This window comes from Euprymna scolopes, chromosome 19 (assembly GCF_053919585.1).
Source record: "Euprymna scolopes isolate OS-2025 chromosome 19, ASM5391958v1, whole genome shotgun sequence".
Lineage (NCBI taxonomy): Eukaryota > Metazoa > Mollusca > Cephalopoda > Sepiida > Sepiolidae > Euprymna > Euprymna scolopes.
The window spans coordinates 60,153,385-60,169,495 of NC_136500.1; the positions used below are offsets into that span (position 1 = coordinate 60,153,385).

The window sequence follows — 16,111 nt, forward strand, 5'->3', positions numbered from 1 at the left end:
ATACATGTCTGAATTAGCAATAAAATTTAAATAAAGGACAATACAGCATAGAAATAAGAAATTGTTGTGTTAAAAAAAAGAAAAAAAAGAAACCTATTAAGCTTTTAAAATAAAAAACAGCAAAAACAGGGACAATTAGTTTAAAACTAAAAACAAAATGTTAAGAGAAAAGTTTCATTATTGAACCGGCTAGACTTATATATATATATATATATATATATAATAAAAAGAGAGAGATGGGAAACAAAACTATAAAAAAGGAGCCAACAAGTTACCTTCTTTTGTTTATTGCGTTAGGCTATAACCCTATCTTCTAAAATAACTCCATTTGATTGAACAAAGAAAATTCTCTTTGATCAATTACCAGAGACTTAATAAGAGCAGAAGTAAGGCGAAAAACCAATCCTTGTTAAACTTTTACATATTTATTAAACCGTCCTTGTGAGACGGTAAGAAAAATCTGCTTTCACATATGCTGTCATACTTAAATAGACAGTGTCAGATAAATTGGTATCAGTTGGTAGACAGTATCAGATTAGTTGGTCTTAATTAAACCGTATTATAAAATAGCATTTGAAGAAAGGAAATAATTAAAAAATTTTTTTTTTTGTGTGTCATATATTCCCCATCGTTACTTCTGGAAGAGGATAGCCACACATTGCTTCATTAAGAAAATGAGTGTTTTCCTTATGTATTTGCAAAATCTAGTGTTAATATTTTTCTTTAAATAAATCTCTAATAAGAAAATAAAAATGATTTTATTTAAAATTGCAATAATTTAAATCTTTGTAAAAAAAGTAAATCCTGTTTTTCTTATAATAAAGATAATTGTCGTTTCGGTATTCGTTGGTGGTTTTGTTTCATGGCATATGAACCCTTTTCGGGTTATTTAATACTGAATCCGGTCATTTTAGTAAAAGTCTTTTATGCTTCAGGTTTATTTTCACATATTTATTCATGGTATTTGATTTGGTTATTTTGTTTTAGAGAATATGAACCCCCCTTTTGGTTTATATAATGCCGAATCCAGTAATTTGGGCGAAATGTCTTTACTCTTAAAGTTGTTTATATCTTCAATAATGTATTCATTTGGGTTGTTGTGTTATGACATGTCAACCCTTTTCGGGTTATTTAATGCCGAATCTGGCAAAAAATAAAGTTTTTTATCCTTCATTTTCTTTATATGCTCAAATATTTATTCCTGCTATTTGGTTTGGTTGTTTTATAGAGGGAAATTGTTACTTTTGTTTTTGGCTTTGCAGAACATGATAGAATTTTGCAAAGACAAAGAAAAAAAACAATTACATAAATGCTTGGTCCATTTTAGTTTAGGTAGCACCAGTATAAGCATATATATTATATAAAGGGCAAAAGTCTGTTTGTGTGTGTGTTTGTATGTCTCACAAAAACTGACAGATGCGTTGGAACGTGACGAAACGGGTATCGCTTTGAAGCTCGATCTTTCGGACGACAAATTTTGAAAAATTGGCCCAAAACTAATTCCTTCACCCTCAACTCGGTCGTATTTTAGAAGGAGGGTTCGCTTTTTTTTTTTTCATCGTCATTTTCGCAAGTCATCCTCTCCTTTCGATCGACTAGCTTTAATTCCAACGTTGGCAACTTCCAGTTGTGCCATGGAGGCATTGGCTAAGACGTTACGTTTTTGTTCACTTTTTTCTCCTTCACATTACAGGTTCAAGCCTGTCTGCCTACTCCCACTTTTGTTTTTAAACACCTCTCTCCACGTGAACTACCTAATGTTTTTTTTATCCCCTCCCCCCGCTACTAACTTCTTTTTTTTTGGGGGGGGGGTTCTTACTACACCACTTCGAGATACCCGGGCAACGCCGGGTACCCCCGTTAGTTTCAAATAAATAAAATGGATAGCACTTTTAAAAATTGTATTTATTTAAAATTTTATAATCTATATATCTATAAAAGTTAGAATATGTGCATGTGTGAGGACACTTCTCAGCCTATATAATCAACGAAATTTTCATCTACAAACTTGAAATTTGGTATACAGAGTATTCAGGCATGTGGAAAACTAATTGTTTTTCATGTGGAAAAAAAGGGCTGCTAAGTGATCAAAATTGAAAAATTGGTACTTAGTGATCATCGGATTTGTATCTGTTTGTCAACCGTTTCACAAAGTTTGAAAACACTTTAAAAAGCGTGGCAAGCTGGTCTAATGGTTATCGTACTTGACTCACTGTCTTTAGGTTTTGGTTTCTATCTCAGCTCGCATATTTTTTTTTTTTTTTTTTTTTACTTACAAGAAATGAAAAGTTTAGAAAAATCATGATACTCCCATGCACATATCTGTTTCTTTCCGTTTTTTTTTTTTTTTTTTTTTTTTTTTTAAATTCATTTTTAAACATTAAACTTCTCCTTTTCCAGTCACGTGTGACTTTGTTTTTGCGCTGACGCCACCCACATGTCTTGAACACATATCAATTCCCACTTATGCAAACACTCTGGTCTCAAACACGTCCCTTTCTGCTTTTTGTCTTGAACATGTCTCGAATACATGCTTGTCTGGACACGTGTCCTTTTTATTTCTGTTGTGACGTCATATCACGCAGCTGGCTTGATCATTTGCATATGGCAGTTGCTGCTAACCCAGCATCATCGGCTGTTACATTTAGAAAGCCATTCTTAACATGGGGATGTGGGTGGGTTGCTTTATTAACTTTTCACATGCTTAAAGTTAGAGTTATGTCCCTTGTTTGTTACCCTTAATATAGCCTTAAATGGTCGCCAGCAGCCATTAGTGATAAAAATTTATTCTTTTAAAAACAACCAATAAAAAAAATACTAGATAAATTTTCATAATTTTTGGTGTACTGCCATTTTTTTTTAATACAGATAAGTTTTTGTCCAATTTTCATTTTTTTTTCTTTTTACTAGCAGTATTACATATAGGCGTTAATATGGAGTACAATCAGAGAGGTTTGCCGGATGAACGCGTCAATGAGAGGTTAACTCGACACACCCAAAAATCTCAAATCGAGGTCTTGCAACTGGATGTAACTAGTTACTGTCTTACACAGAACATGGGAAAAGAATGGAAAGGGGGAATAATTAACAAACCTTTTTAGCTTCTTCGTATGATACGACGATCAAGTTTGGATTAATTTCTTTCACTTCCATCCAGTCATTGATATAATCAAACCAACTGCCATAATGAACTAAAAGAAAAAAAAAGAAGTTTTTGATATTAAACAACATAAAGGCAGTTTGAAAGAGTAACAATTAAATGTATCCATTAAATGTCCCTTAGCCTTTTGTCTAATCTTCAGGTATCAGGTCTTATTGCAGGCATTAATGATCATGGCTCTCCAGTCGTCTCTGCATTCGGTCTTTTTGATGAGATCTATAGTAGTGTTACCAGCGATTTTGTTGAGACTGTCAGTGAACTTTTGCCTGATCATAAAATATACTTAAATATATTTTAATTCATGCAGATTTCGGATTTATTATTATAAAGCCTACTCTCTATTGATTATATTGTACCTACTATATAGTACTGGTTTACAAAGAATTAAAAAAAAATGGCTTGGGTGCCATCAGCAAGAATCGAAACCTAAACGTTAACGCTTCAGCCACGTTCTCTACTGTTTAAGCTATAGACAGACATAAGAAAAGTTTAAAATTAAACCAGTTCAAGCTAGGAATGAATTTACACATGCAAAAAAGTAATAGAAATATGCTGGCAAGTTCAAATAAACATTTTATATTTCAACTTGCCGCCATATTTCTGTACCCATTATTCATTCAACCAAACGAAGATTTTACACATCATAAACCATCATTCATGTATGATTACTATTTTCTGGTAATTTTAGTGCTATGTGACCAGTAGTTTAAGAGTTTATCAAAAAAGTACGTTTCGGTCTTCCCACTTGAGCAGATGAGACACAAGGTCGGTTTTTAAAATTACAAACCCAATAATGAAATGTGAATTCGAGATGCTAAAAGTTAAAACGCCTATAAAATATTAAAATGTCAAATAATTATACCTCTTTAAAAAAAAAAAAAAAAAAAAAAATGCTCACATTTATTAGAATTATAATTTGAATATAAACTGTATAATCGTAAAAAATAAATTCATTTTAAAATGAAAACGTAGAACGATAAAGACAATCTCTGCGTTTGTTTATGGGTTTGTATTACTGTACACATAGATTCGAAAAAGTTGTCAAAAAACAAATATATAACAAATAAATGTTATCAAAGGCAAGATAAGTTACTTTTCTGCCAAATTTGATATATTTTTTGTGTTTTTATTCAATGTAACATTTATTCGGCTCGAAAAACATGCAGTGTTTACCGATGTATTCGAAAATTCAAGATGGCGTCTCACACCCTCTTTAACACCGTAAGTATGTAAAAAGGTGTTATAAATAAAAAACTATACAAAATACTATTAAAAACACGCCGAATATATGTCAACCTATGTCACGGTAACATATATTGAGCGAGTTTTTAACAGTATTTTATCCGGTTTTTTATTTATAACATCTTTTCCCACACTTACCGTGTTAAAGAGAGAATAAGACGCCATCTTGAATGTTCCAATACATCGGTAAACACTATGCTTTTCGAGCTGAATAAACATGTTACATTGAATAAAAACACGAAAAATATATCCAGTTAGGTAGAAAAGTAACTTATCTTGCCTTTAATAATATTTGTTATATTTGTTTTTTGACAACTTTTTTCGAATCTCTGTACAGTAATACAAACCCTTGTTTATTAATAAGTTTTGTAAAAAAAACAAAACAAAAACACATAAATAAAAAATGCAACCTACATTAAAAAGATAAATATGTAATACCCACTCCTCCGTTTTAAAAATAAATCTTTCCCTGACGGACGTCTACGAACCCCCTCACCTCTAGATTCCACAATTTTCCTTTTCTTAATACTTTTTTCGGTGCCCGGGAAAACTCGTCCCGGGAAAACTCGTCTCCTTTCGCTAGGTAGGAAAACTGGTCCCTTATTGAATAAATATCAATTGAAAACACATTTTATGATCATTCTTGAAGGAGATATTTTTTAAAAATATTTTTAAAATTTATTATTATTTTTTTTTAAATCGATTTTCTAAGTGTCCGTTTTCTACCTAACTGGCTAAGTTCTTAGTGGTTTCACTTATATTAAAGCGTTTATTATGTTCATAAAAAGTTAATTACAATTTTTTTTTTGTTCTTATTTTAACGATGTTTTTTTGGAGTCATAAAAACAATTAAAAACAAAACCAAAAAATTAAAAAACAGGGAGCGATTCGATTTTTCGTTACTTTTTTGTTTTGGTTTTTTAATTATGATAGTTTTTTTTGTTATGTTTTTGTTTTCTCTCATACCAGTCATGCGTTATTTAAAATTATAATTTTATCAATTATCAACATTTATTGTCGTCCTGTCAAATTTTGCAAAAATTAACTAATAAATTAAAAACGAAATATTTTTTTTGGCGCGAGGGATGCCATGTGCTAACAATCTCTCGTTAACTAATTTTTAATTTTTTTTAATTTTTACTTCAAAATTCTAAAATCAATCATTAAGAGAAAAAGTAATCACTAAATAAATTTATTAATCGTAAAGAATAAATTCATTTTAAAATGAGAACGTAGAACGATAAAGACAATCTCTGCGTTTGTTTATGGGTTTGTATTACTATACACATAGATTCGAAAAAGTTGTCAAAAAACAAATATATAACAAATAAATGTTATCAAAGGCAAGATAAATTACTTTTCTACCAAACTGGATATAATTTTCGTGTTTTTATTCAATTTAACATGTTTATTCAGCTCAAAAAGCTGACAGTGTTTATCGATGTATTGGAAAATTCAAAATGGCGGCCGACTCTCTTTAACACGGTAAGTTCGGGAAAAGGTGTTATAAATAATAAACTAGACAAAATACTATTAAAAAAAAACACCCAATATATGTCAAGTTATGTCACGGTAACATATATTGAGCAAATTTCTAACAGTAGTTTTCCTAAATTCACTTTTTTCAGGTCAATGTCATCAATTACAGATTCAACTTTCAGATTAAAAAAAAAAAAATCTTTTTGGAAATTTTTTTTTTACTTTTGTTGTTGGGGATCAGTTTTCAATTAGGACATTCTAAATTGAACACCCACTTTATGACCATCGAGAAAAAATAACGACTGTCACGTGACTGGTGAATATTCCCATCTAAAAAAAAAGGGATTTCGTAACTCCCTCTCTAAATTTACCTACTCTGTCCTTTCCAACTCAAGACTCACCTATAAAATTAGGTGTTTTCGGGTATGCTGAAAACTAATATCACGGTAATGTCCTGTTTTAGCACCAGAAAAAAATATTCAATTAAGACAAAAATTGAATACAAAGTCTATTTGTATAAAAATAATTAAAAACAACAACAACAACAACAAAAAAAAAAAAAACAACGTTGTTTTGGTTAATTTCCATAGAACAATTTTTGAACTTGTAACGAAAAGGGTAACGACCGACGTCCGAATTCATGACGGTAACGGGGGCATATAATTGGAAACCGATCCCCGATGAGAAGTCATAAATTTTTTTTTTTTTTTAATCTGAAAGTTAAGTCTGTAATCGATGAAGTTAGCCGAAAAAAGGTTTTAAAAAAGTAAAAATTGTGGAATTTAGAGATGGGAGGTGGTAATCTAGACGGCCACCCTTTCCCTATATTAAAAATCGAGTTTGACAAAAAAAAACAAAAACAATTCGGGTTTCTATCTGTTAAATATTTACTATTTCTCTCCCGTTTTTATCTTAAAATAAATCTTTCCTTTTATTAAAAGTCGACTTTGTAATGAAAAACCAAACAACACTGGTCTATTATCTTTTGTTAACAGATGCCACACATTGAAAATCAACCGGTATCAATCCAAAAATGTCCCTCTTGTTATGCTTATTTTGTGGAGTTCTGAAAATGTAATTGATCCGAAAATTTATATAAAAATATGCGCAAAAAAATTACTAGATTCTAGCAGACATGTATGTACATCTGTGGTGGTGGTGGTGGTGTGTGTGATATTTATGAGACTCTTTTTGTAGAACAAATTGTCTTCGAAATATTTGTCTCTGTAGAACAAATTGTCTTTGAAATTTTTTAGGACTTCTTTATTAGAAACAAATTTTTCTCAGTAGTCATTGGGGGCCAAAGAGAATAAGGTGGGCGCAGAAACAATTCAAAGTGCAATTTTTTTTATTTTTTATTTTTTTTATTTTACACAGGCGAGTCAACACTTATCAAAGCCACTCTAGGATAAGGATTAATGAGTGTAGGGTGGTCACCAGGACAACAGCGTAGTAATCATTAGTGATGGAAATCAGGTATAATTTGATTATTTAAGGGGATGGCTCAGCAGAACAGTTCTACAGGCGAGTAGTTCTAGGAGAGAAGCTTTGTTCATGGTATTTGTGTTTAGATTTAAGTACAGATAGAGAGTAGAGGAAATTGTTGATCGTTATTGTAGGTAGACAAATGTTTTTTTTGTGAAAGTTTGACAAGGGGAGACCATAAATTGAAGCTCAGGCGAGAATTTGCTATGAAAATGATAGTGCAGAGACAGGCTCACAACGTCTGTTCTGTGAGACATAGTTTTGCTATTGTTACAATCTATTTGTGACATGGTGCATTGTCTTGGTGAAAAAGCACTTTTCATTTGAGGTCGTTTTTTGGCGATTTCTTCTTTCAAACACACCAATTAAGCAATATGATATTCACTAATGATGTTTCATCCTTTCTCAATGTAAATAATAAATTGCACATCTGCAAATAGGAAGCCAAAACCTTATTAGCTGATGTTTGCATTGTTGATGTCTAATCAGCTAATTGCTTATTTCTCTCAGAGTGAAATGGTGTATCTGTTGTCTGTTTCATCCATTATTATATATTGACGCAAAAAGTAATGTTTTTTGCATTGAAACCATTGTAAACAATACTCTGAATTGTCACATGGTGATGTTTTTAATAGACTGTGAGCAAACGCAACACTCACTTTGAACACAACTTTCTCATCGACAAACGATTTGTAGACATTTTTTGTTTTATTTTTATCTGAAGACAGAAACCACACCATAAAAATTCTCGATACCTTAAAAAAAGGTATGTGAACCGGATCTCATCCCGACTGTACTATATAAAAAAAAATCTTCCTCTGAGATTGCTCCAGATCTCTCCAAACTTTTCAACAAATGCCTTAATGAATCTTGCTTTTCTGACTGCTGGAAAACTTTCTGTGGTACCAGTTTACAAGAATTCTGGTGAAAAAAACTAATCCAATTAATTATCGCCCCATTAGACTTCTCCCTCTTTTCGCCAAAATATTCGAGTCCATAATTAATCAAGCTCTCGTCCACCACTTCACAGCTGCTAAACTTCTGTCCAACCAACATTATGGGTTTAGGCAAGCCCATTCTACTGCAAATATCCTAAGTGTAATTTCTGAACATATATTCATTGGACAAAGCAGGGGAGGCTAGGGCAGTAGCCCTAGATATATCTAAGGCCTTTGAATCTTATGAAAATCAGATCCCTCGGTATTACTGGACGAATACTTAACATAATTAAGAGAAGAATCCGTCTTCTATCGTCGTATGTCAAAACTATGATACATGTGAACTATGATATAAATGCAGGTTTTAGTTACTTTTAAATTCCGTATATATAGATTAAAATCTTTCTTTTAATCGTTTTTTTTCTTAATTCTTGGCAATCCGAATTCCTCTTAGTGCTTTTTAATTTTGTTTATAATATTGTTTTCCCTTGTTATCGATTTTCTCCTGAAGGGATGATAGCACAAAGAGCTCTCGAGAAATTCTGCATATTGTGCGTGTGTGTGTATATATATATATATATATATATATATATATCCCCCTCGCAATGGTGGTAAATAAACGCAGATTCTATGCTAACTAACTATTTTCCATCATGGCGAGGAAAAAAATATAACATTCTAATGCATGCGTATATTATCGAAATATTAATTTTAAACAAATAGGTGTTTATTTTACATCAATTGTTATTGCATTGTAATTTGGTTCATAACGTATTTCATTGAAAACTATATATAAAATTTTTTTTTTTATTTTAGTCATTCATTGGAAAATTATTTTTTCAGTAAGTCCTGCAATCGTGGAATCAACTTGCTTCCTTAAACTCACAATAGCACTAAGTTTTCAGGGATCATCAGTTGTTTACCATGAAACACGGTTTCGGGAATTTAAAAGCAAAACAGTATATTAATTTATGGCTCCCCAGAAGTGTTGATCAAACACCACTTCCCTAAAAAAAAAAAAAAAAAAAAAAAAAAAAAAATGGTTCTAAATGTTCTCCCTTCGCTTCCAAGGGCAAGGGATTAACTGACCAACTGACTGGCTCTCTTCTTGATCGACTTTCTGACTGACTAAAATCCGAACCCATAATATGGAAAAATATCCTTTGTCTATGACGTCAGAAGTGTGTTTTTCAAACGTGACGAATTTCACGTGGCTTTACATATGTTTGTCCAAACACACCCCTGGCGAACAAAAGAATCCTCAATTCTAATCTAACCTATTCTAAACAATATAATTTAATTTGCATTGTTCATTCTTTTATCGACATATTTAATATTCAGATTTCTAAAAGAATTAATACACTTAATTTCTAACATTCCATTTCTTAACTTTCGAGCCTGCTGGTATGTCAACACACGTATACTCACACTTACGAAGCATAACACACACACACACACACACACACACACACACACACACACAGCTTGAATCCATTCTTGTCTGCTCACTATTAACCAATTCATCAATTGAAATATTCCCAACCTTTCTTACTGAACTTCTTTTAATTTATATAATTGAGCAGAGATGTTTTGATAACACTTTTTGGACCCCTGTAATGCATGGCTCTTAAACTATCGACTCTCGATTCTTCAATCTCTCAACTAATGAATTCCTTTTGTTTTTACAAGAACTCTAAAAATATTCGAACATTCTAGGTTTCCCTGCTGCTGTAAATTTCCGTTTTGAACATATATAAAATATCTCTTGTGAATATATGCCTACTGAACTCATTTTTGTTTATCATAACATGTTTCTCGTTTTCCTCACATCTAATATTCTTCACTGAAAATATTTCTTCGAAACAGCTCATTCTAAAAATACATTTTCCATTATAAAACACCTAAAATAATGACCCTAAAGATCTGTGATCAGAATCTGATAAATGACATCAATCTCATGAAGTTGGATGCGACTATAAAGGAAGTGAACTTTGCCACACACACTGGAAAGTCGAGTCTCTACACCTAAGAACTGATTACTTCTATATACATAAACGGCTCATCAATACAACCCACCAATGAAATGCTCATTAAGAAAAGTCCGTAAATCTTTTTTAGGACTGGTCAGAAAGTATGTACTCTTAATAGATGTTATACTCGTTAAGTCAAATCAAAATAAAACAAATAAGATCACTAAAATCCTGGAGACCGCTATAGGAATATAGTGATATTGTTCACCTAGCTGGAGGCAATGAGGAGGGAGGCGAACAGCAGTTATCCTGGAGTGAAACTGACAACATACTTTAAGGGGAGTACACCTATGCCCCCAAATCTGCAATTGGCCTCTGTCGGGAGTGCATGAATTGGTGCTGAATCAATGGACACAGGCAGAAGAAGAAACTAGAATCCTTAAATGTATGATAAAGTCTGGCATGGAGGTTACCCACTATAAGGGTACTCACTACTTGAGGTTGGTCATTCCGTTTGCAACAAAAGGATTCAGTGTCTTAACACTTTTTCCTTAAGATGAGTTTACCTGAAGAAATCTTGACCGACAGTGGCACAGACTCCAATGAACATGCACATCATCTGTTATTGTCATTAGGTCAGAAACTACTTGAGTAATTGGCCATCCTAAAACTTGATGTCCTCATGAAGGAGGGGAGGCAAACTCAGTTTTCCCTTCTCTTTGCTGTCTGACAAGAAAAAGAAATTCTATACCTTAATTATAGTTTGACGTCACAGTCACGTGTTCACTTCAACTTTCTACATTTTAACCTTCACCTTGCAGTATAATGTAAAGGCCAAGGACAAATATACAACAATTTCAATAACTAGAGTTGTAAGCCATGTTTAGTTTCAGAACAGTTTACGATGGTTGGATGTTCTATACAAGTTCTGGAGGTGAGTCGTTCTCAGTAGACAATTCTTGAGTTGGAAGCCACAGAGCAAAATATTCTTCCCGTGTTGACACGAAGAAAACATGTGAAGTTGCTACAAAATAGGTTTAATCTTATGGAGCAATTCTGGTTTCTGATCGGTTGGTAGCAGAACGTGAATTAATTTGATTCAACATTTCCTAGCAGCATCGTTTATAAATAGAATCTCTCCATTGTGCGGGATCATACCCCATTATAATTCTCCTATGATGGGATGTGTCTCTAGCGGCTTAAGCTGCAGGGAGACAGGGTAGAGTACTCATCAAGAATCCGTTCTTGACACGGAGTCACACAGGTGAGGGGCCGGGAACCGGCCTAGCACCTGTCAGACTGAGGTACACCTGGCTTTCGGGTGGGGCAAGTTTATTGCGTGTCGCCTGAGGCGCCCCTTCCAGGGAATGCCGACGGGGTGCACAGGCAATTTTTGTTGAGGCAAGAGTGCACCTTCTTTCAGGGGAGCTTACCTGTTCTCCACCTTCCGGCCAACCTTCTGGACAGCAAATAAATATCTACCCTATTATAGTTAACAAATATTTCAACACCCAAAATGACTGCCATACAAATTATGAAAACCGAAAATATGTTCAATGACTCGATTGAACGTGAGTAAATGTAAATAAAAATTGTAATGATAAAAAAAATAATTTTCTTAGTGACACACAATATGGTTTCCGTTCTGCTAGATCTACAGCAGATGTGCTTACAGTTATATCTCATAGGATTAGCGAATCTCGACAGAGGCAACCTTTCTAGGGCAATTGCTCTTGACATATCAAAGGCCTTTGATAGGGTATGGTATAAAGGTTTACAAGATCTCCAGCTATGGTATAGCTAGAAATGTCTTCTCAATTATTAAATCATTTCTCTCTGATAGGTTCATAAGAGTAGTAGTTGATGGGCAAAAATCAGAAGCTCGCAGTATAAATGCTGGAGTCCCTCGGGTTCATCCTGGGCCCAACTCTTTTCCTGATCTACATTAATGATCTTCCAAATCACATCCTTACATCATTCGTAGACATTTTTGCTGATGACACTAACATCTATGGTAGCACATCTAAGACAGTAAACGACCAAGTTCTCTCCGATTCTCTCTCCTCTGATCTTGATCACGTTGTACAATGGGGAAAGGAGTGGCTGGTTACTTTTAATGCATCTAAAACCAAGCTTCTATCTTTACATCAACATTCTGATCCCCATCTGGCATCAATTAAAATGAATGGCTCTCATCTTGGGGAGGCCTCAAGTTTTGACAGGCTTCTGGGCTTGACCTTTACTCCTGATCTTAAATGGAATACGTACATCAAATCTGTTGCCAAGGCCGCTGGAAAAATGGTGGGATCCTTCTATCGATCCAGTAGATATCTCACTGCTGATGCAATTCTATCTATATAAGAGCCAGGTACGTCCAAGGATGGAATACTGTTGCCACATCTGGGCAGGAGCTGCTAGAAAAGACTTGTCCTGCCTTGATAGGGTTCAAAATAGACTTCGTGGCCTGGTGGAAGATGTCCTTTTCTCTTCGCTGCAACCTCTATCTCACAGAAGAGATGTTGCGAGTTTGTCTCTGCTTTATCGTTATTTTCCTGGAAAGTGTTCGACTGAGCTTCAATCTATGGTCCCCCCCTCGCCAAACTTTCACAAGGAACACTAGACTAGCTGAAAACATTATCAATAATTTTCCACACTCTTTATCTTTGCATAAACCTAAACAGATTCCATGATCAAAGCTTCTTTCTTAGAACTGCACGCCTGTGGAATTGTCTTCCGTTTTCCTGCTTTCCAGCTGTCTATAATATGGTTGTCTTCAAGTCCAACGTGAACAAGTTTCTGATGAGCCGTTCTACTTAAGTTCAAATTTACCGAACTTCCATTACTATCGATTACTATATTGTCCTTTTGACTACTCTACACTCTTTAACCTTTATCCTTGAGTGGCCTATCGGCCTTGATAAGTGGTGACGCCTATGTAAAAAAAAAAAAAAAAAAAAATCGTATGACCCTACGGTTTTACCCCAAGCTGGAATTAAATTTATTTTTTTTCTTGATCATCAATTTGAACCTAGAGGGTTAGTGACCACCAACCTCGACTTAAGGCTAATGTTGATGGTTATTGTTAAAATGTCGATCTCTGCAATGTCTATAAATTATTATACACACTGATCGATAACCAAAGTCATCTTCATCATTCCAACAAATTTAAATTCAAAGGCAAAGAAATATTAATTCAGACAGAGTAGATAATTGCAAGAAACCAGAGAGATATATATTTAAAAAAAAAAAAAAAATGAGCTGGATAAAATGGTCCTGGAGAGATAATTCTTCAACATTCTATGCCAATAAAATATTTTGTTATTGTATTTTTATATGATCTGCATTGATTCTTTATAAGTCTAATCAAAAAGTGGACCATGAGTTTACTTTCAACAGTCTAGTAACTCCCGCTTCCCTTTTTTTCTCATTTAGTTTTCACTTTTCATGAGCGATGTTTCTGACAAAGGGGAAAGTATTGCTGTTTTCTATCAATATCGTTGGCTTTGTTTTGTTTTACTTTTTTTTTTAGCTGCTTCAATGTTTTGTCTGGAGTGATTTCCATAAACATAAACGTAAAATAAATCTTGCAACATTCACTCAAAAAATTCTGAAAACTCGTTACTTACTTTTACCTTCCAGGAACATTTCATAAAAACTTGGGAAAGAACCTTCATAGCCGAGTACCTTCAAACCATGCGTTTGTCGATAATTTGAGACCACAACATCTTTTGGATTTCGCACAATCAAAATGATTTTGCCTTCCTTGACCATTTTCTCTGGAAGATATTTCGGTCTAAGGTGAGTGTTTAGCACACGTGGCGATGGACGTTTCTCAAAGATTTCTGGCAATAAAAATTCCATCATATCTTGTTCTTTAGTTCCGGTCAGATATTCCGCTTTTTTATTGAACAGCATGCAAACCATTTCCCAAAACCAATGAGTTCCTGGCAAAAAGAGAAAATAGGAGGAAAAATATTAGACATAAAATAGTAAAACTTCCGGAAAATATAGCTTGCTTCTTTCTTTGAATTTTTAGTTTAATTTCCCTTTTATTTATTTATTTTTTTCCGGCTTTTCTAGTTTCTAAATTATTGCTACTCCCATATTTCCACTTTGCCTTTGAGCGAATAACTTAAAAATTCTACAAAATCAGTTCTCAAGCCAGTCGCATCTTGAACAGGACCCCGAAATACCTAAAACAACCGAAAAATGAGAAACAATATATAAATATATATAGCAATAAAACTAGAAAAAAAGCGATAAAAAATCCAGCTTTCAAATTTAAAGCTGATTATTTAGTTTTTAAATTTTTATCGACCTTGAACTTCGAATTCAATTATCTAAAAATTTTTCTCTACTATCGAATCTGACATCTGGATTTTTGTATTTTGGATGTGCTCAACCTTCGTTTTGATTATGGATTTTCCATCTTGGATTTTATTTCACAAGAACGTGACCTTACCGATTTTGGAATTATTTTACTACACCCTCCATTTTTGGAATACACCAAATTTATATCACAATATAAATCTACCTTGACGGAATTGAAACTTACCAATTCTTGGAATTCCTGTTTCGAGAATTCCTACCAGATCTTTCTATTTTCATATCAATTTACACGATTCTGTCGGTCTTCTAAAGATTTTACTATGCCGCACAAACACCTTCAAGATTTACAAGAATTGTAGCAAGATTTGATTCTCCACATATTCTTACTTTGTTGGATTTGTAAACAGTTGCCGTATTCTTCACTTTCTGGAACCCTAAACTAAAGTCTCCGCTGGAACTTATATAAATACATATTTATTCTATATTATATTATTTTTAAAAACCTTTTTGAACACTTTTCTAATCCCATTTTCTTCACTTTCAGATCGTTTTATTTATTTATATATGTATTTCCGTATCCCTTATTTACTGTTTCTGTCTCCTCTCCTTTCTCCACTTTCTAATCTATTTTCCCTATCTTTTCCTTTCTTATTATTGGTTCTTCTTTAATGATCCTATTATTTCATAGGGGGCCACATTTTTTTACTATTACCTAGGTATATACTGTCCTTCCAATTTACCCTTATATATTATACCTACTTTTAATTACTTTTTACCATATTATCCTATTCCTTAATTCTCACTTCATATTCATATCTAAATGTTAAGAGTTTTTTTTTCTATATTTGCACCATTCTGACACTTCTCTTCTGATCAGAAGCATTTAGGTTCGAAATGCCATGGTCTAAAGAATTTTTTAAAAAAATTTTCATCTACTTTTCCTTATTGTTCTGATGATATAAAGTTATGTATAACTTATTCCTCGTTTAATATATTTGTTTGCTCCTCTTAATAGTGGTGTACTTTTCTTACCTTGATAAACTTTGCTTTGTTAAAGCTTTACTGTTTGATAACATATATATATATATATATATATATATATATATATATATATATATATATATATATATATATCCCTTTTATTTTCTTCCTTCGCTGAAACAATAACATTTATAAACAGTTCATATTAATTGGCAATGTGGTTCTTGGCACTATTCAAAGATATTTTTGTTCAAAATGGCCTCTACCAAAGCCAGGGACCATCTACAAAAGAATAGGAAGAGCAACTTTTGCGTTTTCGTTTGAACGCCTAAAACAATATATGGAGCTGAAAGGACTTACCAATAACTCCGATTCAAACAATCTAATCAGAACTGAATGGGTGAACCAACAGGTCACACTGTTCTAGTACCTTTTATAAATGCGTGTTAAAGGTTTCCTTTCTGGCAGATAACATTATATAATACCTGTACGGGTTTTGACATTCATCTCGAAAGCGCCCGTTTTAT

The 16,111-nt window shown here is 33.2% G+C and overlaps 2 protein-coding genes across 9 annotated transcripts in view; one reads left to right on the forward strand and one right to left on the reverse strand.

Annotated features, from left to right (window-relative positions):
- The window catches only part of LOC145303651 (uncharacterized), a 637,407-nt gene that overhangs the window by 274,088 nt on the left and 347,208 nt on the right, over positions 1 to 16,111 (forward strand). The window lies entirely within an intron of this gene.
- LOC145303649 (sulfotransferase 1E1-like) overlaps positions 1 to 16,111 on the reverse strand; it is a 108,867-nt gene that overhangs the window by 8,720 nt on the left and 84,036 nt on the right. For all 4 annotated transcript variants that reach the window (XM_080145209.1, XM_080145207.1, XM_080145210.1 and 1 more), the window contains exons 2-3: positions 13,901 to 14,218; positions 3,094 to 3,191 (exon numbers count right to left, since the gene is read on the reverse strand). In XM_080145209.1, coding sequence (XP_080001335.1) covers positions 3,094 to 3,191; positions 13,901 to 14,218 — 416 coding nt within the window. The remainder of the gene's footprint in view (positions 1 to 3,093; positions 3,192 to 13,900; positions 14,219 to 16,111) is intronic.